The sequence below is a fragment of the Sylvia atricapilla genome, chromosome 10 (assembly GCF_009819655.1).
Source record: "Sylvia atricapilla isolate bSylAtr1 chromosome 10, bSylAtr1.pri, whole genome shotgun sequence".
Classification (NCBI taxonomy): Eukaryota; Metazoa; Chordata; class Aves; order Passeriformes; family Sylviidae; genus Sylvia; species Sylvia atricapilla.
This window is the reverse complement of record NC_089149.1, coordinates 8,655,951-8,682,257: the sequence shown is the minus strand read 5'-3', so window position 1 is coordinate 8,682,257 and position 26,307 is coordinate 8,655,951. Positions and strand designations below refer to the sequence as shown.

Genomic DNA, 26,307 nt, shown 5'->3' with positions numbered 1-26,307 from the left:
CTGGTGCCGCTGTTGCCGGTCCCCGCGTGGCTGTGGGAACCGGGTGGTGTCAGGCCCCGGGTGAGCGTCCGTCCCGAACGGTGCCGGGGCCAAACGCACCCACTCACCTCGTGACTCCGCACGGGGTGCACGGCGGCGGGCGTGGCTGCCGGGATGGGGCGTGGCCATGCGGCCCCCGGCCTCCTCTGGGACGCGCGGGCCTCGCTCCGCCCCGCCACGTGACCGCGGCGGCGGGGCGGGCGCGGTGTCGGCGCAACGTGCCAGGCGGGGCGGGGCCCGGCGCGGCTCCGGGCGTGGCGGCCCCGCCCCCGTGCGCCCCTCCCCCGCGGCGGCGACGGGCGCGCGGCCCCGCGGCCCCGCCCCCTGCGCGCGGCGCGGCTCCGGAAATGGTCGTGCTGCGCTGCGCTGCGGCTGCGTCGGGCCGCGCGCGCTGAAGGAGACTGAAGGTAACGGGCGGGGGCGGGGCAGGCGCGCGCCCCGCGGGGGGGGGGGGCGCCGGTACCGGGGCCGCGCGTGCCGCCCTATTTCCCCCCCCCCCGCCCTTCCCCGGGCTTCGCTCCGCCGGGCCTTGTCGCGCCGCCGCCGCCGCCACCACGTGGGTGCCGCCCGCCGCCGCCGCCGCCACCCCCTTCCCACGCCCTGTCCCGTGCTTCGTTTCCGCTGCTGCGCCGGACTCCAAACGTCCCGATGGTCCCTGTGATCCCGCGGCGGCGGCGTCGGTCTGCGCCCACGTGCCGGCCGGTGCGCCCCGCCACCGCCGCCACCGCCGCACACGTGCTCCCGGCGCCTAGGCCCGGCGCCGCCGCCGCATGTGTTGCGAGCCCTGTCGCCCCCGCCCCGCCGCGCCCGTCCTCCCGTGCCGCCGCCGGTGCCCGCGGGGCCGCGGTTGCGGCCGGCAGTGACACGTGTCCTTGGCAGAGGCCACCGCCGCCGCGGGGGGGAGCGGGGCCGCCGGATGCCGCACCGGGCACCGCACCGCGCCCTCCCGTCGCCGCGATGGTGGTGCCGCCGCCCCGGGAGGGAGCCGGCCGCAGTCGCCGGTTTGGCCGCCGCCTTGGCCTGGGGCGAGGCCGCGCTTGGGCCTGGCGGGGCCGGCCTCTCTCGGGCCACCGCTGCGGCCTGTCCCAGCCCTGCCGTCGGTGATCCTTGTCTTGTCTCCCACTCCCCCGTGTGTTCCCTCCTCCCCGAACTGCTGATCCCGTCCCCGGGCCCCTCACTCGGACCGAGCTGGGCCTTCCCGGACCCCCCCGGGGCAGAGACTCCCCGCCCCGTCGGCGGGCCCAGCACAGGCCGCGGCCCGGCCGCTCCCGGCGCAGGAGAGGCGGCGGCGACTCCGATTACAAACAGCCGCGGCAGTGCCCCGTTGTTCCCCGGGACGGAACTCCCATTTCCTCGGTCTTGCTGGGCTATCCGGACCAGTGCGAAGTCGGGGTCGGGCCGGGCTCCCCCCGCGGGGCCTGGCCTGATCGCTCTCTCTCTCTTCCCCCCCCTCCTCTCTCCCAGTCAGTCGGATGAACGGTCTCTGCAGGCCCGCTCAGCCGGCCCAGGTTTTTCCCGCGGGGGGGTGAGTATCCTGCTCGCTCCCGGTTGTGTCTGGCCGAGGAGACCAGGTCTGGCTGTCCCCGGGTGTCCCTGTCCCCTGTGAGACAATCCTCCCCTTCTGTTTTGGGGTGATTGGTCTCTCAAGGCCTAGCTCAGCTGGCTCAGGTACGGGCTGTCCGTGCCAGGTGCTTGGGTCTCCGGTGGAAAGGGGCCCGGGGGGAGCACTGCGAGGTGCAATCCAGCCCCTGCCACGTCCTGAAGCTCTGGTAGGGCCCATCTCCACTGGGGTTGTGGCTTGAGGGATCCCTGTGTTGGGGTGGCACCCCCATACCAAGGTGCAGCCCAGGGGGGATTGGGGTGCCCTATTTCCCAGTGTTGGTGGGACGTGTCTGGCAGTGCCTGCAGTGGGGCCGGGGGCCGGCAGTGCTGATGCGTCCAGGCGTCAGATTACAGGAGGCACCAGGGCTGCTCCCTTGGGTGTCTGGCTGGCAGTGGGCTCGCAGGGTGCCATGGGGTGCAGGGGACCCTCGGCAGTGCGGGGGGTACCGCCTCTCTTTCCTGCCCCAGCGGCCTTTGCACTGGGGCGGGGAGAGGAGCACTGGCTGCCAGGTCCTTCCTGGGGCAGCCAGGAGGGTGTCCGGGCTGCCTGGGTGCTGGCGGTGGCGGGGGGCTGCAGACTCCCCTGGGCAGGGCAGTGGGCAGGAGTGTCAGTGGCACGGGGGCACGTGGGAGGTGCTTCCCTGCCTTCCCTGGTAGGCGTTTGTGGTGTATGCTGGGGACCCGGTGCCACCGGCAGGAACAGGTTTGGCCGGCCAGGGGAAGCGCTTAGTAGGTCAGCTGGGGTGGAGCTGGGCATGGCTGACGCCGGAGTGCCGCCGGCCCACCCAGCCCCCCGGAGTTAGTGGTAGCCTAGGTGCTGGCAGCAAATCATGGGCAGTGGTGACCAGGTTTTTGTAGGGCCCAGACAGGCTTTGTGGGGGTCACCTTGGGTGGGTCAGTCCTGCTGATGGGCATGGCTGGGTTTGGGTCATGATGGGGGGGCTCTGCTCTGAAGGGTGTGAGGACCTGCCCAGGCTGGGTGACTTGGCAGTACCTACCCCATCTTACCTGTGGCCCAGTGGAACAGGAGGGGATGGCTGGGGGTCCGTGCCTTGGTGGGATGCTGTCTATGGGGCATGGCTGATGCCTGGCTTTTCACTGGTAGGTTGTGCGCCTGCAAATTTGTAGATTTCAGGGCTGATGTGGATGGGGGACAGATGCTTAGGGTGCTGCCAGCTCCAGCTTATGCCCACTGTCCCTCTTCCTGCAGATAGCGAGGGGATCCTTATGCACAACCCCATGAAATGAACAAAGCTCCACAGCCCACAGGAGGAGCCCCGACTGCCCCACACCCTGCCCCTTCTCCCGGACTGCCGCAGGTAACTGTCCCCTGCAGAGTTGTGGGACTCAGCTTTGCCTCCCCAGCTGGTGCCAGGGACAGCGGTACCATCGCTTTCCCTCCCTGCCTTCTTCTAGCCGACGTTCCCACCTGGTCAGACGGCACCTGTGGTTTTTAACCCGGCACCGACCTCACAAATGAATACGCCTTCCCAGCCGCGCCAGGTAAGGATTTTGCCCAGAGCTGGAAAGGGTGATAAGGGGTATCCAGCAGCTTTCTGCTTCCTGGCCGCGTAGTCCACACCATCATGGAACCCAGGGGTGTTAGGAGCAGTGTGATGCTCCTTGGGACTGGTGTGTGCCTGTGAAGGGGGAATGAGCCCATGATCTGGACCACGACTGCCACCTGAGGACCTCCTGGCCCTGGGGTGGGGGGGCAGGCGCCTCCAATGAGGATGCCCACGGAGTGACTGCTCTTCTCTCCTTCCTCCCCTGCCCCAAACCTCCCTTTCCTCCTCTCTCAGTTTCCAGCAGGGCCTCGGGCTATTCACCAGCAGGTACTAACCCGCTTCCCCTGCCCTGCATGCTGTACACCCTTCCCTGACACTGCACAGAAACGCCCAACTTGGGCATGAAGGGGCTGGGAAAGCATGTGGGGACCCTGGAGAGGGGCCAGGCTGATCTGAGGAAAGCACGGGATGCCTGCTCAAATTTGGGTAGGTTTCTCTGCAGTGTCTCCTCAGTTCCCTCCTTGCATGAAGCCTGCAGCATGTGGCTGTGCCTGTGCTAACTCCAGCCCAGGCTGTTGATTCTGCCTGTGCCCTTCCTCGTCTTCCTCTTCCTCCCTGCTTTGCTTGGTCTTCCAAGGCCCTGCAGTGGCATGCAAGGGTCTGGACCTCCATCAGCCCTCTTGTGTGGAGGAGCTGCTGGGGACAGATCTGGTGACATCCTTAGCTGTGCTGTCTGGGAGCTCATCAGACCCATCCCTGCCTCTTGGGGAGGTCCCTACAGGGGACCTCAGTATATCTGGGATGTGGCCCAGGGCAAAGGGCTCCCTGGCCTCTTGTCTCTTCCTCTGCTATCCCTGTCCCAGTGCCAGTAACTCCTGTCTCTCTCTTTCCCCCTTTACCTCTGTATGCGTGCGCTTGCTAACAGGGAGGATTCAGGTCTCTTCAGGTAACGCTTTCTCCTTGCCCCGGGGGCGCGTGCGCGGACCCTTCCTTGCCCCACTCATTGCTGGGCTGGAGCTGCTGCTCCCGGGGATGCTCTTGCCCGGCAAACAAGCTGGGTCGGGATGAACGCCATTGGCCAGGGTGGGAATAGGGAGCTCCACATGTTGTCCGGCTCCGGCATGGCGGGACTACAGGTCCCAGCATCCACTGCGAGCGCTGGCAGCCGATGCAGAGCACGCCGGGACCGCCGCCGCCGAGCTGCGTGCGGCCGTGGCCGGCCCCGGGCGCTGGAGCTGCCGGCCCCGGGAGGGCTGGGCCGGGGCCGCCCTGGGCATGAGCTGGGTCGGGTGGACCCAGGCGGCCCCGCAGGTTCGTGGGGACAGGATGGTGCCGGGATGGGGGGTGGCCTTGGGGGCTGCCGAGGCCGTGCTGCATCCCGGCAGAGTGGGGGGGCTGGTGTCTCCTGCCGTGTGCGGTGGTGGCACATGAAGGTACCTTAGCTCCTGACGCTGTGCCCCATCTCTCCCCAAGCATTTCTACCAGAACAGGGCACAGCCTCCTGCCAGTGCGTCCCGTGTGCAGAGTAACACGACGGCTCGGCCCGGCCCTCCTGCCCATGTGTATCCAGCCGCTTCCCAGGTGATGATGATACCCTCCCAGATATCCTACACACCTTCCCAAGGAGCCTATTACATTCCCGGACAGGTGAGGGCTATGCTTTGGACTCTGTGGGAGGGGGTTGGAATGGGCACTGATGGGAGTCATTGCTTGGGCTTGGAGCCCAGGTCTGTTTTGGGAGGGTGGAAGGGGTCCCGAGGCTCTGAGCACCCACTGATTTGAGTAGGGTGCTGCTGGCTCTGTAGAGAGGCGGCAGGCAGTACTGGTCCCCTCCCCAGCAGTTCTCTGAGGCACCTGGTGTCTACTCTGCCTGTGTCCTGCTCTCTGCCCCGGTGCACAGCTAGTTCACAGGCAGGTTTGGGGTTACATCTGTTTTGGGGGATGTCCCTGCCCTGCAGGGAATATAACTGACTTTTCTTCCTCTCTCCTGTTGCAGGGTCGCTCCACGTATGTTGTCCCGACCCAACAGTACCCGGTCCAACCTGGCGCCCCTAGTTTTTACCCTGGAGCCAGCCCCACAGAGTTCGGGACTTACGGTACAGACAGAGGGCTTGCTCCACTCCCCAGTGCTCTTTCAGCAGAATAGCATTTCCCAGCACTTCCCTGTTTTTTTGGTCCCCTGCCTCTGGTCTCTGTGCGTCCCACTGAGCTGAACACAGCTCACTGTTGGCTCCATTACAGACTGTTTTGGGGGACATTTGCTTGTTTCCCAGCAGCACATCATGTCCCACTGGTCCATTTGCACCAGTCCACTCACCCCTGTCCTTTCCCAAATTGGGGCTGATTAATATTTAACTCCGCTGGCAGAGGGCTGGGGCAGACTTTATCCCCTGCTCCCCCTTTCTTGCTGTCAAGGTGGTGAGCAGTTCAGTGCTTGCTGGCCCCCCTCAGCTCCTGCTCCCCAGGAACTGAGCCGGGGTACTCCGTGCCTGCCCCCTCCCGGTGCCTGGGGAGCGTGATGTGAGGAGCCCCTCCTCCTTCCCCCTGCTCGCATATGGCCACCCGGGCTGTGACTATATTTAGGCTTGGTTAGTCCCGGGAGGCCCAGCAGACACAGAAATGTGAGCCGAGGCCTCCGGCCTGGCCCCGGCACAGCAGCAAAGCATAACCAGGGCAGAAATGGGCTTCTCCTGAGCCAGGTACGTGCCCGGCCTCCCTCCCTCTTGTCTCAGGGCCTAGCTAGCTCCTCAGAGGAGGGAGGTGGCCCCTGGCAGTGGCTGTCTCCTGTACTCGGGCCAGGACACTGCTGTACCTTTGTGCACAGCCCTGGGACATGCTCTGGGTATCTCTTTGAGGATCCAGGATGGGTGTGCCCCCAACCTCTGCTTTGGGGCTGTTGTGGCTCTTCCTGCGGAAGCTGGCAGCAGCTTGCCTGTTGCCCACAGGATTAGTAGGGTGACCCGGCATGATGTGCCACTTGAGAAATGAATCAGATCGGGTCTCCTGTCTGGTCTTCAGGGCTAGGCAGCTCAGGGTCTCCTTCCTTCCCTGCATGCCTGGCCCATCTTGGCGTGTGAGGCCCATTCAGTGTCCCTGCATGTCCCCTGAGCAAAGGGAGGGTCCCTGACTCAGGGATGAGGCAGTTGCCTGAGCACCTTGGTTGACTTCCAGGGACAATGCAGTGGAGAAGGTGCTGGAGCCAGAGGGGGCTGGGACTCAGCTGTGCCTATCCCGACACACCCGTATCCCTGTGGCACTGCTCTGGGGTGATGCTCACAGATGCCCTGGGAGGAGTGGAGCATCTCTTGAGGGCTGTGCCAGCCCTGGATGGGGTCCAGCTCTGCCTCTGGCCCTCAGCACAGCTCCTTCCTGTGGGCTGGGCTTGCTCCCCATGCAAGCCTGAGCCCCTCAGCCTGGGTGTGAATGGAGGCTGCCTGGTGCCGCCCTTGGGCTGGTGCTGGCCCAGGGGAGATAAGGGCGCAGGCAGGAAGGCGGCCGCCTGTGAAGCCAGGACGCCTGTACCTGACATGGCTGAGTGTCCAGGCAGGGCTCTTGGTGGCGTGGAGGTGGTGGGCACGGTGGATGCCTGCAGGGCCTGGCTGGGCGTGGGGGTGGCGCGGGGACGCTCTCTGCTTCACAGGGAAGGAATTTGGTCAGGCCTGTCAGGCGAGTTGGGACAATCCAGGCCGGATGCGATGGGGGTTCGCTGCAGAACAGCAAGGGCTCTCTGGGCTCCTGACAGACCCCTGTGTTTGGGAGATCAGGGAGTCTTCAGGACAGGCTTGGAAGATCTGAGCTGGCTCATCTGACACTCTCTCCTCTCCTTCAGCGGGTGCGTATTACCCAGCGCAGGGGGTGCAGCAGTTCTCAGCGGGGGTCCCCACTGCCCAGGTCATTGTGAGCCAGCAAGCACCGATTCCCCCAAAACGAGAACGCAAGACGGTAAGGAGCCATCTGCCTCCAGGCATGGGGGTACTCATGTACAGGAGGGGGATGGTGTCAGCCCCAGGTGGTGGTGGTGTGTGGGATGGGATGTGGTTCTTTTCCATGCCAGAGAAAAGGTACAGGGCTATGTCCCCATAGGCTGGAGGGCTTAGCAGGGGAACTGGGGTGCATGGTGGGTGCTGGCGACCTTGGCCGTCCCGGCGGGCAGCGTTGTGCTGAGTCACGGCTCCCGGGAGGGCGGGGGTGCCGCGGCTGCCAACTGCTGTCTGCTCCCGGAGATGCCGGTGCTCAGAGGCCTCACATGGGGCCTATTTATAGCAAGGAGCCGGGTGGCTGCCGGCATGGCCCTGTGCTGGGGTGCAGGGGTTCCTACTGGGAAGTGGCGTGCTGGCATTTCCTCGTTAGCGATGGGTTTGAGCTCTGCACTTGATGTACTGGGAGCAGGTCATGTTGAGAAGGTGGAGAGATTAAGACTCCTGGCTGCACTTGATCCTGCACTGTATTCCCAGGCAGACCCACGAGTACCCTTCCAGTCACCCCGCAGCAGGGTGCCCTGTAGCTCATGCTGCAGCCATGACAGCCGTGGGGCATGTGAGGCTCTGGGTATATAGGGTGTACCTGGGGTGGGACAGAGGTCGCTGTGGTTTCTGTGTGCTGAGGCTAGTCCCCTGCATTGTCCCCAAAATGAGGGGGGGTCCTTGCAGCCCCTGTGCCAGCACAGTGGTGCCTTGGGGTCCCCTAACTTCTGGAGATGGGCAGGGGACCTGCTGGCTCCAGCTGCTTGTTGCGATGGCTTGCAAGGCACTGGAACAAGCTAGTGCCTGTGGGACACTGTGCCTTGTGGTGAGGAGATGTGGCAGCCACTGGTCCCCAAACTATGCATGGCCAGGACGGGCACTGTAGTGAATGCAACTCCCTTTTTCCTTTAGAGAAGGGTGTCCTGGGGGTGTTTAGCTCAGGGAAAGGGGGTGGCCCACTTGTTCTGTCCTGCACCCTGCCAACAGCTTCCCCCCTCTGCTCTGATTCTTGGGCAGATCCGAATACGAGACCCCAACCAAGGTGGTAAAGATATTACAGAAGAAATTATGTCTGGAGCAAGGACCTCATCCACCCCCACCCCTCCACAGGTAAGTGGATCCTCTGACTTCCCACCTGAGGCAGAGGGAAGTGGATGTGGCCCTGTTCAACTCCCTCTTTGCCCCCTCAGGCTGGAAGCGGTTTGGAGCCCCAGGCCAATGGAGAGACCCCACATGTAGCAGTTATTGTCCGGCCCGGTAAGTGTCCCTCCCAGGGCTGGGTGTGCCAGCTGGCATGGCTGCAGCGAGGTTCCTTGGTGTTGGCACTGCAGGATGTGAAATAGCAGCCCCACTGTTCCTTGGTTTATCTGAGGCTTTTGGGGTCAGAGGCCATCCCTTCAACCTGTGTCCCCTTGTTGGATCCAGGAGAGTTTATGGGGGCTGTATACTCACCTCAGCTGTCCCCTGGGCACTGGAGGAACCCCTGTTGTCCCCATCGGCCATTTGTGATGTGGCTTGGCAAATCTGACCCTATCTCTCCTGAAGACAGAGGGATCTGGGGAGGAATGTGGGATGAGCAGAGAGTCATTTGTTAATGCCATCCACCTTGCAGATGACCGCCCAAAGCCCGCGCTGGTGGTGAGCAAGCCTGTCTCCCTGGAGCCCAGCAAGTCGGCATCCCCGTCGCCTCCCCCTCCCCTGATCCCCGAGGTGGAGCCCGTGGTGCTCTCACCTGTGACGCTGGTGCCAATGGAGCCTCCCGTGGACACGGACACGAAAGCGGAGCAGGGCGAGGCGCCACCTGACCCGCAAAAGACGTTAAGCGCCATCACTACAGTGCCAGGGGCTGCAGAGCTGCCCCTTGTGCCCGCGCCCAGCATGGACACGGTGGCCGTGGAGGAAGAGGAGGAGGAGGTTGCTATTCCCCTCCCAGAGCCCACCCCACAGGAGCCTGTGCCCCCTGAGGTGCCGCCGGTGCCCGTTGTTCCCTCGATGCCAGCCGTGCCCCTGGTGCCGGCTGCGCCGTCGCCACCACCCACTGTACCACAGGCCCCTGAAGCGCCCGCCAAACCCGCTTCCCCCAGCCCTCCACCGCCCCGGGAAGAGCCCTGCTCTGAGCCCACTGCTCCCACTGCTGAGGCCAATGGGGTTTTGGAGGAGACGCCTGAGACGGTCCCTGAGGCCCCCGTGTGCCAGCCAGTGCCGGTCTCTGAGCCGGTGCCTGTGCCCACCCTGGACTCCCCCATTGCCCAGCCTGAAGAGCTGCCTCTACCCAATGGGATGGAGGGCACCAGCAAAGCGGAGCCGAGTGAGGAGCAGCCTGAGTCAGATGTCAGCCCCATCTCAGAGCCTGAGGAGCCAGCCCAGCCTGGCACCCCTGCCTCCCCACCTGCAGAGGAGGAGGAGGAAGAGAGTGAAGGCCCTGGTGAGACCCAGGAGCGAAGCTTGAGCCCAGCCCCTGCCCCTTCACAGATCTCGGAAGCGACCGCACAAGGTTGGGAATGCTGGGCTGCAGGGTGCCCCAGGGTGGGTGTTGGGTGATGGGGGGCATCACATGGGTGTAGTGCTAGGCATGAGGTATAGGGAGGGTGTTGGAGAGGGAGATGTGGTTTGGGATACAGGGTATGTGGGTGTTGGATGCTGAAAGGGACAAGGTGCCTGTGGATGGTGGGATCAGGGAGATGGCTGGGGAGTACATATATGTTGAGTTGTATGGGGTGGGTATAGAGGACTGTGTGCAGGGGATGTTGTGGGGAATGGAAATGTGTTTTTTTGTGATGCCCTACACAGGGGTGTCGGGTTATATCTGGGGATTGTCCCCAGTCATTGAGGACACTGGGAGGTGGAGGATTGGCAGAGAAGATGTGGGGCATGCTGTGTAGGGGTGTGCAAGTATACAGGGGTACTTGAGGAAAGCACCCTGCACAGGAGTGTTGGAGTTACATAGGAGTGATGGGGAAGATGGGTTCACAGGATATGTTTATGTGGTGCCTTGGGCAGGGATACAGGGTGCTCTAGGAGGGCAGCCTGAGGGCAGATACATTTTTGGGGAGCATTTTGGGGAGCAGATACATTTTTGGGGAGCCCATAAAACCATTTATGGGCTGGTTTTATAGGGGTGCCAGGGAGTGGAGTGTGTATGGGAACAGAGGTTTGTGTGAGAGTGTCCCTGTAAGGGCTGCCTGTGTGGGTGTCTGCAGGGATCCTCTGACAGGATGGGGAGCATGCTAGTGCTGCACACCACACTAGGGCAGTGGTGTGGATGGGAGGCTTTGATGAGGAACGTGGTAAATCAGGCTGTGTTTGGAGATGGGGGCTGTCTTGGGTGGCAGGACCACATCCATGTGGCTCCATCTTGAAGCTCGCCTGGTGTTACTGCAGCCTTGCTGGTGACCCCATAGCTGGTGTAAGTGTACTGGAGATTGAGGGTTCCTGTCTTTCACCTTCCTGCCTCTCCTCCTAGTCGCTATGTCGGTGCCAAAGAAGAAACGAAGGATGAAGGAGCTGAACAAGAAGGAGGCAGTAGGTGATTTGCTGGATGCCTTTAAAGAGGTGAGTGTCCCGGGGGTGTCTGGGGTTCATCTTGTGTCCCATCTCCTATGATGAACTCTGCTTTGTGCCATCGTGTCTGGGCCACTGATGCTCTGTGATGGTAATGAGGATCTGAGGCGAGGTGGACATCCAAGACTGGGGTGAAGGGGACAGAACCAGGCTTGTGTAGGTGACTGCTGTCCCTGTACCCCTGATGCAGTCTCAGACTGGTGATAGTGCCTCGGAGGTGGAGAACAAGCCCCCCACATCTGCCCCTGCCAGTGAAGCAGAGGATGTGGCTCCTGCCCGTCCACAGGAAGAATCGGAAGAGACATGGGAGGAGAAGGAAGACAAGTTGGCCCCAGAGAAGGGCAAGGCTGCTGGCCAGAAGTATGGCTACAAGGAAGGTGAGCCGTGCCTGGGCACAGTCCTCTGCTGGCAGCCACCACCTCTGGACCCAGCAGTGGGGAAGGTGTGGGTGGCATGGTCCTGCTGTCCTGAATTTCACATTTTCCTCCCATCTTGTCCCCAAGTTTGGTGTGGGGTGGGGAACAGACTTCCTGCAGCACAAGGGTCCTGCAGGAGGCAGGGAGCTGGTGGCATCAGGTGTTCTAAGCATGCATGGTTATACTCATGGTTTACCAGGCTGAGGCAGTTCTGTGGTTGTCTGCATCCCACCTTGCTTGTCCTTGGGTGGACCCAGACCCGCCACAGCTCAGGGTGGAGAATATGGCACAGACCATATTCAGTCTCCCTCTTGCCCTCCACTGCAGAGCAATGGAAGCCACTAAACCCTGAGGAGAAGAAGCGATATGACCGGGAGTTCCTGCTGGGCTTCCAGTTCATCTTTGCCAGCATGCAGAAGCCTGAGGGGCTGCCCCAGATCACAGATGTGGTGCTGGACAAGGTCGGTGCGGCCCTGGAAATGGGGGAATTGTGGGTGGGGGTTAGGTGGGGTCTGGCTCTTTGTGCCTTGTGAAGGTGGGGCAGGGACTTCCTTTTGTGCTCGGGGTCCTATTGCAGCACCTGCAATGACCCTTGAGCCTGGGTTTGGTGGGTGTGGGGGCACCTCTGGGGGCCTTTTTTCCAGTTCCTTGTCCCGGCGCTGAGGCTGGGGGATGGATCCATCCCGCTCCTCTGCCCCCGGGCATCCTCAGCCGTGTGTACCTTCGCAGGCCAACAAGACCCCACTGCGGGCAATTGACCCCATCCGCTTCAGTGGCATGAACTGCAGCCCTGACTTCACTCCCTCCTTTGCCAACCTTGGCCGGCCTGTCATGGGCAACCGGGGCCTGGTGAGTATCTCCTTGCTTCATTCCTGCCATCCTGCGCTGCCTCTCTGTGATGATCACGCTTTCGAGCCACTGTGTCTGGGCCACTGATGTCCATGATGGAATTGAGGATCTGATTAGGCAGACTGAGGACTTCTGGGAGCCAGCTCACATGGTTCCAGAGCAGAGAGCTGACTTTCTTCTCCATGTGTCAGCCCTCAGGATTGGGTCCCCGCCGCTCCCAGCAGAGCCAGAGGAAGGAGCCCCGCAAAATCATTGCTACTGTGTCCCTCAATGAGGATGTCAAGCTGAACAAGGCCGAGAAGGCCTGGAAACCCAGCAGCAAACGTGCTTCCGAGGAGGAGGATCCTGAGAATATCAAGACACAGGTGGGAGCTGGGGTGGGCAGGCAGTCAGAGGGCCTGGGGGAAGGGTGCCCAGCTCTTGCTGACTCTGCTGCTCTTGCAGGAACTGCTCCGCCGTGTCCGCAGCATCCTCAACAAGCTGACGCCCCAGATGTTCCAGCAACTGATGAAGCAGGTGATGGAGTTGTCCATCGACACAGAGGAGCGGCTCAAGGGCGTCATTGACCTCGTCTTCGAGAAGGCCATCTCGGAGCCAAACTTCTCTGTTGCCTATGCTAACATGTGCCGTTGCCTTATGGGGGTGAGCAGAAACTGGGCGGTCTCTTTTTGAGTGGGTTGGGTTTTTTTGGCCATCTCAGCTGAGCTTAGTAGTATGCAGGTCTTTCCATGAGGAGTGGGGAAGCTGGGGTGTGTGGATGGAAGACTCAAGTTCAGAGTCTCATCAGGGCATCACAGTGCTGTAGAGTGGCTTTTCCTTGATTTGAGTAGTGCCAGCTTATTTGCCCGACACGGGGGAGACACAACTTATGCTCCTTCTCTGGGTTGTACCTCTCCCTACAGCTTAAAGTGCCCACAACAGACAAGCCCACAGTGACTGTGAACTTCCGCAAGCTGCTGCTCAACCGCTGCCAGAAGGAGTTTGAGAAGGACAAGGATGATGATGAGATTTTTGAGAAGCGGCAGAAGGAGATGGATGATGCCAGTGCTGTGAGTTGGGGTGGGAGTCTGCAACTGAGGGCTGGCATGGGTATCCTTGGGCTGGCTGTGGACACTGAATTGGCTGCTGGACTTTTCGTACAGCCCGAGGAGAAGGCGCGTATGAAGGATGAGCTGGAGGAGGCGCGGGACAAGGCCCGACGACGATCCCTGGGCAACATCAAGTTCATTGGAGAGCTCTTCAAACTGAAGATGTTGACAGAGGCCATTATGCATGACTGTGTGGTGAAGCTGCTCAAAAACCACGATGAGGAGTCTCTTGAGTGCCTTTGCCGCCTGCTTACAACTATTGGCAAGGACTTGGACTTCGAGAAAGCCAAGGTACTCCTTGCCCTGCCCTACCTAGCTCTTCCCTTGCCTTTGGGAGGAATGTGACCATGGCTCTGTCCCTCTATAGCCCAGGATGGACCAGTACTTCAATCAGATGGAGAAGATCATCAAAGAGAAAAAGACATCATCCCGGATCCGTTTCATGCTGCAGGATGTGATTGACCTAAGACGGGTAAGTTTCATGGAATGCAATTGTCCTCCATCTGCTGCATGGTCCCTTGGAGCTGCTGGCGTGTGTCCTTTGAGTGCCAGCAATCCGTATGTCCCCTCTAGGGGGGAGGTGGGTAAGTGAGCTGTGTGGCCAGCCCCAGAGACGCCATGTTAGCCTCTGCCCTTGGTTATCATGGTAGTGGTAGTGGGCACACAGTAATTGGCGGCTGTTTAATGCAGGGGGGCTCTGGAAACTGAGCCTTTTTGTGCCAAAAGCTGCCACAACATATGAAGAGCAGTGATGGCTGAGGCAGGAGACCAGCCTGAGACTTTCAGAGTGGGATGGCTGGGAAGGGGAAATGCCTTTTCCTCTATCTTCCAGCCATCTCAGTTCCCTCTTCCCTCCTTCCCTGCCCTCTGCAGAGTAGCTGGGTGCCGCGGCGAGGAGACCAGGGCCCCAAAACCATCGATCAGATCCACAAGGAAGCAGAGATGGAGGAGCATCGAGAACACATCAAAGTTCAGCAGCTCATGTCAAAGGACAAGAGGAGAGGACCCCCTGGGCCATCCTCCAGTGGTGAGTGCCTGGGCTTGGGAGCACTTGAGTTAGCCAGGGGTGGAATTCTCTTGTTGGACTCTGCTCTAGGCAGAGTCTGCACCTTATGACTGTCCTTCTTATGCTCAGGGCGCAGTAGCTTGGTTGCAGATGATGGCTGGAACACGGTGCCCATCAGCAAGGGCAACCGGCCCATTGACACCAGCCGGCTAACAAAGATCACCAAGGTGAGGCTGGGGATAGGGTGTGGCAGGCGAGCCAGCTGCCTGGCTTAGGTCTTGCCTTGGTGGGAGGATGGGGTGTTACTGTCTCTCTCCACCTGCAGCCTGGATCCATCGACTCCAATAACCAGCTCTTTGCACCGGGTGGGCGGCTGAGCTGGGGCAAAGGCAGCAGTGGAGGGTCTGGCGCGAAGCCTGCAGATTCAGGTAGGCAGTGTGGAACTGGCTGGGTGCTGTGGGATAGAGTAGGAGGGGTGATCCTTCCCCTGGCAGTTCCTCTGCCAGGGAGTTGCTGAACTCTGAGACTTCCCTTTTTTCACGTCCAGCATCTGATTCAGGGCGACCAGCCACGAGCACCTTGAACCGCTTCTCAGCGCTCCAGCAGTCAATGCCTGCCGAGAGCCCAGAGTCCCGCCGTGTGGTGCAGAGGTGAGAAGCCCACTCTGCCTTGATGGATGGGCGTGTGGGGGTGAGGGAGAACCCCTGATTCAGGCCTTTGGTAGATCATTGTATAGGCAAGTTATGGTATCTGGACTTGGCCCTGTGGCAAGATGGGGCTGTGAGGGAGCTCAGAGTCAGTGTTGAATCCTTGTGGCAAGGAGGGTTGACCTCACTCTGGGTGTCCTCCCTACTGTTTGGCACTTGGGGGACCACCCCTGGGTGCTTGGTCTGGCCTGGGAGTCCTTGGATAGACATTAATGGGTAGGAGTGTGAGGTCTCCAAAGAGAGCTGGAGTTTGGATTTGTTTGGGAGAAGAGGAAAACAATGGGGAGCTTTGCCACAGTCTGTGTCAGAAGGAAGGTGTGGGTAGGACAAAGGCAGGCACTGCTCAACCATGCCAAGGAGCTGAGTAAAAGGAAAAGGGTATGAGATAGAATGGGGAAGAAATAGGGAAAAAATTTTCCTCCAAGGATGGTCAAGTGCTAGAAAAGGTGGGAATTGGTGTGGCACAGCCTTGCCTTACAGAACTCTGCAGTCTGGGGTCAGGGAGGGTGGTGATGAGCTCTTCACGCTGTGTGCCTCTTTCTCTCACCCAGGAGCAGCTCCAGCCGTGACAGGTCAGAGAAGGCTGGGGACAGAGGGGAGCGGGAGTCGCGTTCGGAGAAGGGCAGTGACCGTCAAGAGCGTCCTGACCGGTCAGAGAGAACAGACAGGAACAGGTCTGCCCTCACCAAGAGGAGCTTCAGCAAAGAGACAGAGGACAGGAGCCGAGAACGGGAGAAGCAGGGTGGCCCCGAGGCCGTGCGCAAGGCTGCAAGCATGACAGAGGAACGGGACCGGAGCCGAGAGACCAGTGAGCTGGGGAGGAGTGATATCCCAGGGTCTGGCTGCACCTGTGGCTCTGCCTGTCCCGGGTGATGCTGATCCTTACCCTTTCATTGCAGTTAAACAAGAGCCAACACCTCCTGCAACATCCACCAAGCCTGCGCTGTCAGAAGAGGAGTTGGAGAAGAAATCCAAGGCGATCATAGAGGAATACCTGCACATCAATGACATGAAGGTGAGAGAAGGGGGTAGCCAAGTACCCTAACACACCATACATATTCCCCTGACATGCCATGTGCTTCCCTCCCTATGTGGTAGCAGTGTTGGGCAGGGTTCTAGTGGTGCCTGGATGTGGAAGGGGGTAGCCAGAGCTGGCTGTAGGGCAGTACTGACCCTGCTTTTCCCTGCAGGAGGCCCTGCAGTGTGTGCAGGAGCTGGGCAGCCCCTCCTCACTCTACATCTTTGTGCAAAATGGCATCGAGTCCACGCTGGAGAGGAGCACCATCTCCCGCGAGCACATGGGAGCCCTGCTCTGCCAGCTGGTGAAGGCAGGCACACTCTCCAAGGAGCAGTACTACAAAGGGTGAGGGGCTGAGGCAGCCTGGCTTTGAATTTGGCCCTGCCTTGAGTAGGACTCAGCACTGAGACATCCTCAAGTCCCTCTAGCCAAGGGTATGGGGACTGCTGGATCCCAACAGCTCCCTCTGCTCTTCAGGCTGCGGGAGATCTTGGAGATCGCAGAGGACATGGAGATTGACATCCCACACATCTGGCTATACCTGGCTGAGCTTATCACCCCCATCCTGCAAGAGGAAGGCATCCCCATGGAGGAGCTGTTCAGGTGAGGGCTGTGCTCCTCAGCAGGGCTGGCACGGGGGTGCCTCCTTGGGGGCAGGTATCTCACCCAGGTCTCTTGTGCCCCACAGGGAGATCACGAAGCCCCTGGTGCCCATTGGGAAGGCCACCACGCTGCTGGTCGAGGTGTTGGGCTTGTTGTGCAAGGGCATGGTGAGTGCATGGGGCTTGTGTGGCTGCTGGCTGCTGTCTAAAGGACTGGCATCCTGCTTGGGGGCCAGGTGGGCATGTGGGGATTGGACTCCCCCTGCCACCAGAAAGGATGGTGAGGGGCATTCCTTTCAGTGTCTGGATCATAGGGCTGGCATGGCCAAACCACGGTATCTTCCTCCCTGGAGATGGGTGGCATGGTGTGCTGATGCTTGCTGTCTGTCCCACAGGGCCAGAAGACCGCAGGAAAGCTGTGGCGGGATGGAGGCCTGAGCTGGAAGGAATTCCTGCCTGAGGACCAGGATGTCAACAAATTTGTCACAGAGCAGGTGGGAGTGTGATGACAGTGAAGGGCAGAGGTGGGCCGTGGGTGGATGTTAAACAGTGTGAGCAGGATGCTCCCCTGTGCTGCCTTCAGCAGCTCTCTGTCTGCTTCCCCAGAAATTGGAGTACACAATGGGGGATAGCTCAGACATGCCAAGCCGCAAGGAGCTGACCTCAGAGGAGCTGTGCAAGCAAATGGACAAACTGCTGAAGGAGAACCCGAACAACCAAAGAATATACGACTGGATTGAGGTGAGGGGGGGGACACAATGCCTGAGTGTCTGGAGGATTCCCCCTGGCTCCCTCTCGAGCTCACAGTGCTGTACCCTTCCCCCTCCAGGCCAACCTGAGTGAGCAGCAGGTCTCATCCAACACGTTTATCAGGGCCCTGATGACGTCTGTGTGCCACCTGGCCATTGTCTGTGAGTACCAGGGTGAGGTGGGACTGGTGGGGGTTCCCCTTCCCACACTACCCCTCTCACACACTGTCCCCTCTAGTTGAGAACCCGTACCGTGTGGATGCCATGGTCATCCACAATCAAGCCAAGCTGCTCCAGAAGTACTTGCGGGATGAGCAGAAGGAGCTTCAGGCACTCTATGCCCTGCAAGCCTTGGTGGTGAAGTTGGACCAGCCTCCCAGTGAGTATCGTGGGTGCAGGTGGGCTGAGGAGGGGGTGGCAAATGTCTCCCCACCCCAGCAGGATGGCTGGTGGCTGGAGATCAGCAGAGGTTCCCCTTTGTCCCCTCAGACCTGCTGCGGATGTTCTTCGATGCCCTCTATGATGAGGACGTCATCAAGGAGGAGGCTTTCTACAAGTGGGAGTCCAGCAAGGACCCAGCCGAGCAGCAGGGCAAAGGGGTGGCTCTCAAATCGGTGACAGCCTTTTTCACCTGGCTCCGGGAAGCTGAGGATGAGTCAGACAACAACTGAGCAGCTGTGAGGAAGAGGAGGAGAAAGGAGAGAGAGAGCGGGGCACCCTGGGGAGTGACTCCATCCCTTCCCACCCCTGGCCCCCATGGACTTGCTGATGCCAGGGCTGAGGGACCTGCTGTGCCCCTTGCAGCCCCCCTCTCTTTTTCAGTTCTCTCTCTTCTTCCTCTGTCCTGGTTCTGTTTGTAAGGCCTGTACGAGTTTGTCATGATGATAATAAACAGATGCTGACTGAGGCGGTGGCTGCCATGGGTCCCCTTGGGGACCCTCCTCGCCCCCCTCCCAGCACAGGCACACCGGGTCTCTGGGAGTGGGGCAGAGCACCCCTGGATTCATGTCATGGAGAGGGGGGGATGGGATGGGGACATATCTCTCCCCTCCTCTCCCTCCTCCTCTTTCTCCTCCCCCCTTCTTGATGAAATATAGAGAGATTATATATATATAAACTTATTAAATTTGGTTTGGGGACAGGAGCGTGATTTCTCCCCCTCCCCTGTCCTCTCTATTCCTCCGTCACTGCCTGGACCCCCTCCCCTCTATGGTTTTTAAATTTTAAATATAAATCATTCCCCCCCAGCTCCTGCTCTGACACCTGGGGAGGGTGCCGGGGAGGAGGGGGGGTGGCCCCTTCTCTCTGGGCCAGGCTGAGTCCCCTCCACGACCCCAAAAGCTCCCATCCTCCTCCCAAACGTTTAAGGCCACAATTGGGCAAGCGACAGGGCGGCCCCCTCATCCGCGTCCCCTGTATTTATAGAGCGCCGGATGTGACGAGCCGCATGTGTAATTATTAAAACAAGGATTCAATTACTGGTCACGTGAATTTGTAAATAATTTTTTTTTGCCTTTTTTTTTTTTCTTTCTTTATGGAGTATTTAATTGAAGATTTAAAGGCATCTTTTCACCTTAAAACTGGAAATAAAAGAACATTGCTAAATAACGCCCCGTGTGCCGCTGTTGCCGCCCCACCCTCCCATGTCCCTTGTGCCTGGGCTGGTGTGGGGGTGCCAGCCTTGAGCATGGGCAAGGACCAGCCTACCCTGTTGCTTCAAGGCAGGTAGGTACCCCCCACTCCAGGGCTGGAAGGGTGGCAAGGGCGTTGGATGTGCCTGGAGCCAGGCCCCTTGGACCTCCCCTTGCTGGCACTACCTGGCACAGGGTCTCTGGAGGTGAAACAGACAGCCCTGCCAGGAGCCTGGCTGTGGAGCAGAGCCCTAATGTCCCCAAATGTCTCTTTTCCCACAGGCATGAGTGGTGGAACCTGTGTGGTCTCCTCGAGGCAGGAGATGGGAGATATGTGCCAGGTTCCCTCTACACCTTCCAGTGTGGGAGGGCATCTTTCTGTCAGCCCCCTCCCGGCCTTGTCTTGCAGTTGGAGTGGAGATGGGGCACAGCCGGCCCCTGCTGGGGTTCCCCTGTGGGGTATCCCTGCTGGGGACAGAGGCTGGTCCCCCTTGGGGCTGGAGGCTGGTCTTTGCTGCCTTGGGCTGCCTCTTGCTGAGTCACCCTGGCTATGGCCCAGAGGGTACAGAATAATTAACCGGAGGCTGTTCCCCAGATTAGAGGCTGATCTGTCTGAGCTGCAGCCCTGGCATCACTAATGCTGGGAAGCAGTTGGCAGGGAAAAGGCCTCGGGATGGGGACTGGGCAGGAACTCTCCCTGACTGGGAATGAGTGAGTAAGGAGGGAGGGAGGCCCTTTGAACTGTTTGGGTAACCTGCTTGCCAAGGGAGAGAGGGTGGCACCGCAGCAGTGCCCTCCCGTGCCAGGGAAAAGGTACCACAGCATGAGTTGCCATCAGTAGGTTTCAGAATGAACACGGGTTGGCCCATCAGCCCGGCCGTCAGCGCTGGCCTGGATCTCCTGCAGGGGCCGTTGCTGTCGGACGTGGTGTTCCAAAACCTGCGCCCACCTGTCCCCAGCCCAGTCCCACGGCGGTGGGAGCCTGTGCCAGAGGCTGTGTGCTCCCTCCTGCGCCACCAGGCCCTCGGGGGCGGGTAGGGGCAGGCAGGTCCGGGGCTGAGGTTCGCCCCGTTCCTGCGGGGTCCCAGCCCTTGTTCCTCGTCCGGGGGGTGTACGGGGGCCGGGCGGGGCGGCGCTGTCCGCGGTGCTGGCACGGCGCTCTCCGCGGTGGCCGGCCTTCTTCCCCTCCTCCTCAGCCCCCTCCTCTTCCTCCGTCCATCCTCCTCCTCTCCGCGCCCCCTCCTCTTCCTCCATCCCCCTCTTCCTCTTCCTTCAGCCCCCCTCTTCCTTCATCCTCCCCGGCTGCCTTCATCCCCCCTTCACCTCTCTCCTCATCTCCCCTTCCTTCTCTTCCTCCCGGCCTCCCTCTCCCCCGTTCTCCCCTTCCTCCCTCTCCCTCATCCTTCATCCCCCTCTGCCTTCTCTTTCTCAGCCTTCCTCCCGCACATTCTCCTCCTTTTCCTCCTCCTCTCCTTCCCGCCTCCCCCTCTCCCTCCTCTTCCTCCCCCACCAGTGACGTCTCTGGACGTGCTGCTCCCGGCCCGGCGCAGGCACCGCTCGGGGCTCTGGTACCGCTCGGGGCTTCGGTACCGCGGCCCGACCCGGCTCGGCAGCGGCTCCGGCGGGGTGCGGGCGCTGTCCGGGGCCGCCCATGCGGCCGGGGGGCGATGTGGGCGGCGCGGAGCCGGCGGTAGTGCCCGCACCGGGGCCCCCCCGGGAGCATGGGCTGCATCGGCTCCAAAACCACCATCGGTGGGTGAGCGACAGCGCGATGGGACCGGGGACTTGGGGGAATAAGGGTCCTAGGGTATGGAGGGTGCTAGGGGAACTTGAGGGTGGGGAGGGGGGTGTGCGGGGGCTGCTGGGGCGGCTGAGGGGCTGGAGGTGATACGATAGAGGTGTGGGGTCTACAGAGGCTGGGGGATAGGGGAGGGTGGAGAGCAGCGAGCTGAGGGCGATCCAGGGAATGGAGTGGTAGTGTATAGGGACCGGGAGGCTCTGAGGGCTGTAGAGTATAGGGAATTACGGAGGTGGGGGGGTACACAGAGAGAATTGGGGTATCTAAGTATGTTGTGTATACAGAGAGCTTGAGGGCTCTGGAGGACTTTGGTACATAAAGGGTGATGGGGGCTATAAATAGGTGGGGGGTTTTGGAGCTGGGTGTGCTGTTCTGGGGCAGCTGAGTAGCCCAGGGAGTGCAGGGAAATAAGGGGGGTGGGGGTGTGGATGTGTAGAGGCTGGGGCAATTGGAGAGGTTGGAATGCAGCTCTGGGGGGTGGGGGTGCAAGGGGGCTGGGAAAGGAGAGTGGGACTGGGGTGCTGGTTAGAGTCCTGAGAGGTTATGGGGTATCTGTGAGAGAGGTAGGGTTGTTAAGGGGTCTGTTGGAGGCTGGGGTTTGCTGCAGTGTGTGGGGTGCAGCGGGGGTGCTGCAGATGTCCTGGGGGTGCTGCAGGAGGGGTGGGGGCTGTGATCAGAGGGTGTTCTGGAGGCTGGGTTCGTGGGGGCTAGGACAGTATTGAGAGTGTTGCAGACATACCGGAGGGGCCCTGGGGGTGTTGTTGCTAGGATGTCACCACAGGGTGCCCCTGCCCACAGCTGGGAGTGGGGGCGATCCTCTCTGCAATTTCCCAAGGAAGCCAGGGTGTACCCTCAGATGTGGGTGGGAGGCAGCACTTTTGAGCTCCCTTGTATCCCGCCTCACAGCTGGTTTACGTCAGCCAGGCCCACCTTGGTGCAGGGGAAATGAGGGTCTTGAGGGGTACTACATCTTGGCCTCTTTGGGACCGGCCTTTCATGGCAACTGCATTGACAGGAGACCCCCAGTGCTTGAGAGTCAATGCCTGAGGATGTGGGCACCCATCCATTTGAGGTGCCAGTGCCAGGAGGTCAAGCTGTTTTGGCAAAAGATAGGTGCGAGTGCTTTTCTTGACCCCATTCCTTCTTGCTCCTTTCCCTCCTTACCCAGTGGCAGGGAATTGGAGAGGGGGATTTTGGAGATAGTGGAGGAGCAGCATCCCCCTGCAAGTATGGCCCAGTGCTGTCTCCTTTCACACACCCAGCACCTGGCACAGTCCAGCCTGGTCCAGCTGCCCCCACCCCTCCCACAGCAGCTGCCAAGCTGGGACAGGCGCCTGGTCCCCAGTGCCAGGCTAGGGACGTGCGTTACCGCTGACACAGGCGGAAGAGTTGCCCGGGCGTGAGTCACCAGTGCTGCAGCAACGAGTTTTGTCTGGTCTCAGACTGGACAAGATGCTGCTACTACAGGGTCAGTGGCTGGGGGACTGAGAGGGCTGCTGGGGAAATGGAGGTGCTGAGGTTGGCCTCGGCTCTTCCTGCAGTGGCCGTGGACACGACGCTGTGTGTGGAGTGGAAGGAGGTGAAGGCACTGTCACCCCTGAGTGTTGCCCGCCCGCTGCCCCGCCTGGTGCGCCAGGCCTCCTTCGACAGCCAGGACTTCCTCCAGGTACCACCAAGCCCAGCCATGCCTGGCTGAGGTAGCCATGTGCCGGTGCCCCATGGCGGGGCACCCATCCTGGCCATGGCCCTGCCAGCTTGCAGTGGCTCGGGGCTGCTCTGACGTCAGCCATGAGCCGGGCTGTATCCTGGGAGAAATCAGTCCACGGTGCCTCGTTGCCATGGCAATGCAATTTGTTGCGCGCCTCCAAATCCCACATCGCTTCCCCCGTGGCCATGGGCTCAGGGTCTGACATGGCTGGGATAGCAATGGGGACGTACAACAGGATGTCCTGGCATGGCGTGTGCTGCCAAGGAGTGGGTGCTGGGGAGCTCAGCTGTGGTGGTCTTGCACATGCACGTGTGTGTGCATAAGCTGGGGAGGGCACACGTGTGTGTGTGTGACACCATCTAGCACAGGGCACGTACATGTGGCAGATGCATGTGCGTGTACAGTGGAGTTCAGGTGCGAGTGTGCAGGTGTGTGTTTATGGTCAGTTTGTGTGTTTGAGTGCCTGCCTCTGTGTGTGGGCACATTTGGTGACCTGAGCAGGCGTGTGCAGGTGTGTACACAGTGTCAGCATACAGGTGTGCTGACACTGTGGGAGTGTGCCCTGCTGTGACCATCCCTCTGCACCCATGTATGCACCCATATAATGTGTAGGTGCACAAACGCCCCAGACCTCCTGGGGTAGACACCAAGCAGGACTAAGCCTGCTCCTGGAGCATGGGACTCCCAGAAGGGGAATGGTGCCAGGGCTGTGACCACAGTGCCCACTCTGGCAGGTCAATGTTGAGGACACTGTCGAGATGCTGCCCAAGTCACGGCGTGCGCTGACCATCCAGGAGATTGCTGCCCTGGCCCGCTCCTCGCTGCACGGTAACTGCTCACCCAGGGGCTCATCTGGGAAAGGGGGCTCTCCTGAAGTGAGGAGTCTGGGCCTCCTGGGGGGAACCTGGGTGTCACTTGTCTGGAGTTTTGGGGGGGCCCAGGGGGTTACAGGTGGCACTCAAGAGGAGGGCATGGAGGTGCCAGGTCCCATGGACTGGAGATAGGGAGTGCTGGGTTCCAGGGTTATGGGCTCTGTGGTGAGGACTTGGGGTGCCCCAGGGCATTGCTGACGTTGGGGCAAATCCCACAGGCATCTCGCAGGTGGTGAAGGAGCACGTGACAAAGCCAACGGCCATGGCACAGGGCCGTGTCGCCCACCTCATCGAGTGGAAGGGCTGGTGTAAGCCGGTGGAGTCACCTTCCGCCCTGGAGAGCGCCTTCAGCTCCTACTGCCACCTGAGTGAGGGCGAGCAGGAGGCACGATTCGCTGCCGGTAGGCACTGCAGGCATGGTCCCCACTGCAGCCCAGGGCAGGGCTGGTGGGGTGGGTTCCCATTCATTCATCCATCCACCCATCCATCCGTACCATGGCACTTACGGGCATAGAGGTGTGGGGTTTTGGGAGCACCTCACTGCAGGTGTTTGATCCATGCCTGTCCTGTGCCAGGTGTGGCAGAGCAGTTTGCCATTGCTGAGGCCAAGCTGCGAGCCTGGTCCTCAGTGGATGGGGACGACTCCAATGATGAGTCCTACGATGAGGACTTCATGCCCTCCACAGAGAGCTCCCAGCCCACGGGTAAGTGCTGGGGGGAGTGGGCAAGTTGTCCCACTGCTGGTGTGGGTGTCCCACCACTAAGGGTTAAAAAAATGGGATGCCCACTGCCTGGCACATTCCCCAGCCTGGCTGCTCCCATACAAGGCAGTGCCCCTGCCTGGCACCCTGGCAAACAGTGCCTGAGCCAAGGATGGGGAAGCCCTTAAATGCAACAGCTCTGTGGTGCCAGAGAGTGTTTTGCTTTTCCTTTGGTGGTTACCAGTGACATGCATGCAGCAATTTGCGGGCAAAGTGGGCACGGGAGTGCTTCCAGCCTGCGGGACACAGGGCAGGGGGCAGCTGACACCCCTCAGCCCTGGACTGACCCAGACATCCTGGTTTTCCCACAGAGCTGACAGGCACAATGCCTGCCAGTGCGCTGCTGCGAGACCTGCTGCAGGGCCACCTGTGCCAACTGGGCATGCGACACGGCTCCTGTGAGCCCGAGAGCGACTCCTCGCACACCCTCTCCCCTGAGACTCTCTGCTCCAGCCTCTGCAGCCTGGAGATGGTGTCCCCCTCCGAACTCACTGCCAAACTGCTGGGCTCCCTGGGGGGTGAGGACCTGCTGCTGCCCAAGCTGCCGCCCCCAGCCAGCCAAAGTGCCTTGAGGGGCCTGGCACGGCTCCGGTGCCAGGACTCCCTCTACTCCGTGTCCTACGCCGAAGCCTGTCTCTCGCCCACGGAGGACGAGGTGGTGCTGAGCAAGGACTTCCCGCTCCGCCGGAAAATCTCTGACGTCGCCTCCTCCGGGGTGGCATCGCTGGAGGAGGAGGAGGAGGCTGAAGAGCCCTGATGCCTCCTGGGTTGCCCTGCCTCTCCTGGTGGGGGTCCAGGTCCCCTGTCGAAGCCCTCTGGCCAGACCCCACGCTGGGTGAGGGACAGGCCCTGCCGCTGCTGCCCCTCGCTATTCTGGTGCAGGAGGGGTCCGGGGGCCACTGCAGCCCCCCCAGCCAGTGTGCCCCCACTGTGCCCCAGCCCTGCTTGGCCACATCGTTGCCCATGGATTTTTGCATGAGAGCAGGGAAGGGGCACAGGGAAGGGCTTGGGAGGGTCTGTCCTCTGCCCTGACACCCAGATGTGCCCCCCAAAACTGTCAAGACTAAATAAGTGGGGCTGGTTGTTCGCATGTTCTCCCACAAACCACCCTGGGCTCCCCTTTTGGGCACAGTTCCCTCTCCCCCAATGGCATGGCTGAAACTCTCCGATCATCCTGTGGTGTCTCTACCACCCTGAGCCAGAGTGGTGGTGGGGGTTTTGGTGTGGGAAGGGCTTTTCTCATTTCTCCCTGGCCAACTTTTATTGGACCGAGTTTAAAACTGTGAACTGCTGCCTTGGAGCATGGAGCTGCTGGAGGTGTGCTGGGGGGCTGTGGATGTGGCTGTGGTGCTGGGACTTTCTATACTTTTGTACGTGCATGGGGCTGACACAGGAAGACTGCAGGGCCAGGTGGATGCAGGCCCCATGCTGGGGACTTTGGGCCACCAGGAGAGCAGCCCCAGTCCAGCCCTGCAGCAAGGGGGTCAGCCCAGCCAGGGGTCCCAAAAATCTGCTGTGAGGCAAAGCAGGGTGGAGAGAGGGTGTAGGATGTGGGACTGATGTCCCTGTCGACAAGTCACTCGCCCCTAGCAGGGAACCAAGTGCCTACATGAAGGGCGACCAGCCCCCCATCCTGGCTGGGGGTGGCACCCCCCCTGGGGACCCCCCCAAGCCCATGTGAGGGGTTCCAGGCACGTCGTTTGGGGGAGGAATGCCAGTTTTTGCCAACGCTTGCGCACCCCTTCCTGCATGGCACGTGTTCTCGTGGGGTCACTCTCCCCCTGCATGCTGCTCTTCACCCAGCCCAGTCACTGTTCCCTGTCCCCTACACCCCGGGCTGCCCCCTAGCACCCACTGCACCTCTGCTCCCCTGCATCCCCCAGCACCCCCATCAACCCCTGCGGGACACAGCTCCTGTTCTCCCTCCCGGCCATGGGGTGCCCGGTGTGGGGCTGGACCCCCCTGCCCTGCATCACCGAGGGGCTGCAGGGGCCAGCGGGCCCAACACCATGCTGATGGCTCCCTCCCACCTGCTTCCACTTGCTCCCGGGGGCAGTGGATGCTCCCCACGGTACTGGGATGGGCTGGGGGGTGCGGGGTGCCTGTGGATGGGTGGGGGGCTTTGCTCTGTGTGTGTGTGTGCATGTGCACACCTGGGGGCGCATGGGCATGTGCACGCATGTGCATATCTGTGGGAGCTGCCTGAGCCCCCTGCCCTGCTGTGGCAGTACCTGTGGAGTATCCGTGAGGTGCCCACACCACGGCACCCCCTCCTCCATCCTGCCAGGTCTTGAATAAAGTCAGTTGTGCGAGCGCTGCGCCAGGCGCCTCTTCTTGCAGATGGGGGGCACCTCCTCCTCAGGGGGCCAGGGGGGTGGCAGGCCGGCGGTGGCAGGGATGCATCCCCCTCTGCGGCCCCACAGGGTGACG

General features: G+C 61.1%; 2 protein-coding genes and 2 non-coding genes across 11 annotated transcripts; all 4 read left to right on the top strand.

The window, feature by feature from the left end:
- Positions 1-312: 312 nt before the first annotated feature.
- On the top strand, positions 313-18,598 carry EIF4G1 (eukaryotic translation initiation factor 4 gamma 1). 8 transcript variants are annotated; one of them, XM_066325830.1, is made up of 33 exons: positions 313-446; positions 1,504-1,564; positions 2,856-2,960; positions 3,058-3,144; positions 4,623-4,796; positions 5,146-5,245; positions 6,979-7,091; positions 8,129-8,221; positions 8,302-8,368; positions 8,724-9,605; positions 10,575-10,663; positions 10,863-11,049; positions 11,416-11,549; positions 11,800-11,937; positions 12,129-12,302; positions 12,382-12,579; positions 12,840-12,986; positions 13,080-13,316; positions 13,393-13,497; positions 13,899-14,052; positions 14,161-14,258; positions 14,357-14,459; positions 14,579-14,681; positions 15,290-15,546; positions 15,638-15,753; positions 15,929-16,101; positions 16,234-16,359; positions 16,445-16,526; positions 16,754-16,852; positions 16,965-17,099; positions 17,188-17,269; positions 17,346-17,486; positions 17,597-18,598. In XM_066325830.1, the coding sequence occupies exons 3-33, from the start codon at positions 2,886-2,888 to the stop codon at positions 17,776-17,778; spliced, it is 4,851 nt and encodes a 1,616-aa protein (XP_066181927.1). In that variant the 5' UTR covers positions 313-446; positions 1,504-1,564; positions 2,856-2,885; the 3' UTR covers positions 17,779-18,598. The 8 variants fall into 8 exon arrangements, with proteins under 8 accessions (XP_066181927.1, XP_066181930.1, XP_066181929.1 ...); XM_066325833.1 differs by having other exon boundaries at positions 2,852-2,960; positions 11,818-11,937; XM_066325832.1 differs by having other exon boundaries at positions 2,852-2,960; positions 14,591-14,681.
- Positions 10,706-10,782, top strand: LOC136365823 (small nucleolar RNA SNORD66). Its single transcript, XR_010744423.1, has one exon. It is a non-coding gene; the product is annotated as a small nucleolar RNA SNORD66 (small nucleolar RNA).
- Positions 11,982-12,054, top strand: LOC136365824 (small nucleolar RNA SNORD66). Its single transcript, XR_010744424.1, has one exon. It is a non-coding gene; the product is annotated as a small nucleolar RNA SNORD66 (small nucleolar RNA).
- A 1,440-nt stretch (positions 18,599-20,038) lies between the features above and the next one.
- Positions 20,039-26,184, top strand: FAM131A (family with sequence similarity 131 member A). The gene is given in 7 exon segments (XM_066325827.1): positions 20,039-20,445; positions 20,447-20,490; positions 22,078-22,202; positions 22,979-23,072; positions 23,335-23,517; positions 23,692-23,820; positions 24,189-26,184. Coding segments are annotated over 7 exon segments (1,077 nt in total). The 5' UTR covers positions 20,039-20,389; the 3' UTR covers positions 24,635-26,184.
- The last annotated feature ends 123 nt before the right edge of the window (positions 26,185-26,307 follow it).

What these genes read in the sequence shown, in the direction of transcription:
- EIF4G1 (XM_066325830.1), top strand. Translation starts at nt 2,886, where the DNA reads ATGAACAAAGCTCCACAGCCCACAGGAGGAGCCCCGACTGCCCCACAC. An exon ending in CTTCTCCCGGACTGCCGCAG is followed by an intron (nt 2,961 to 3,057) that starts GTAACTGTCCCC and finishes GCCTTCTTCTAG; the next exon opens with CCGACGTTCCCACCTGGTCA. An exon ending in CCTATTACATTCCCGGACAG is followed by an intron (nt 4,797 to 5,145) that starts GTGAGGGCTATG and finishes CTCCTGTTGCAG; the next exon opens with GGTCGCTCCACGTATGTTGT.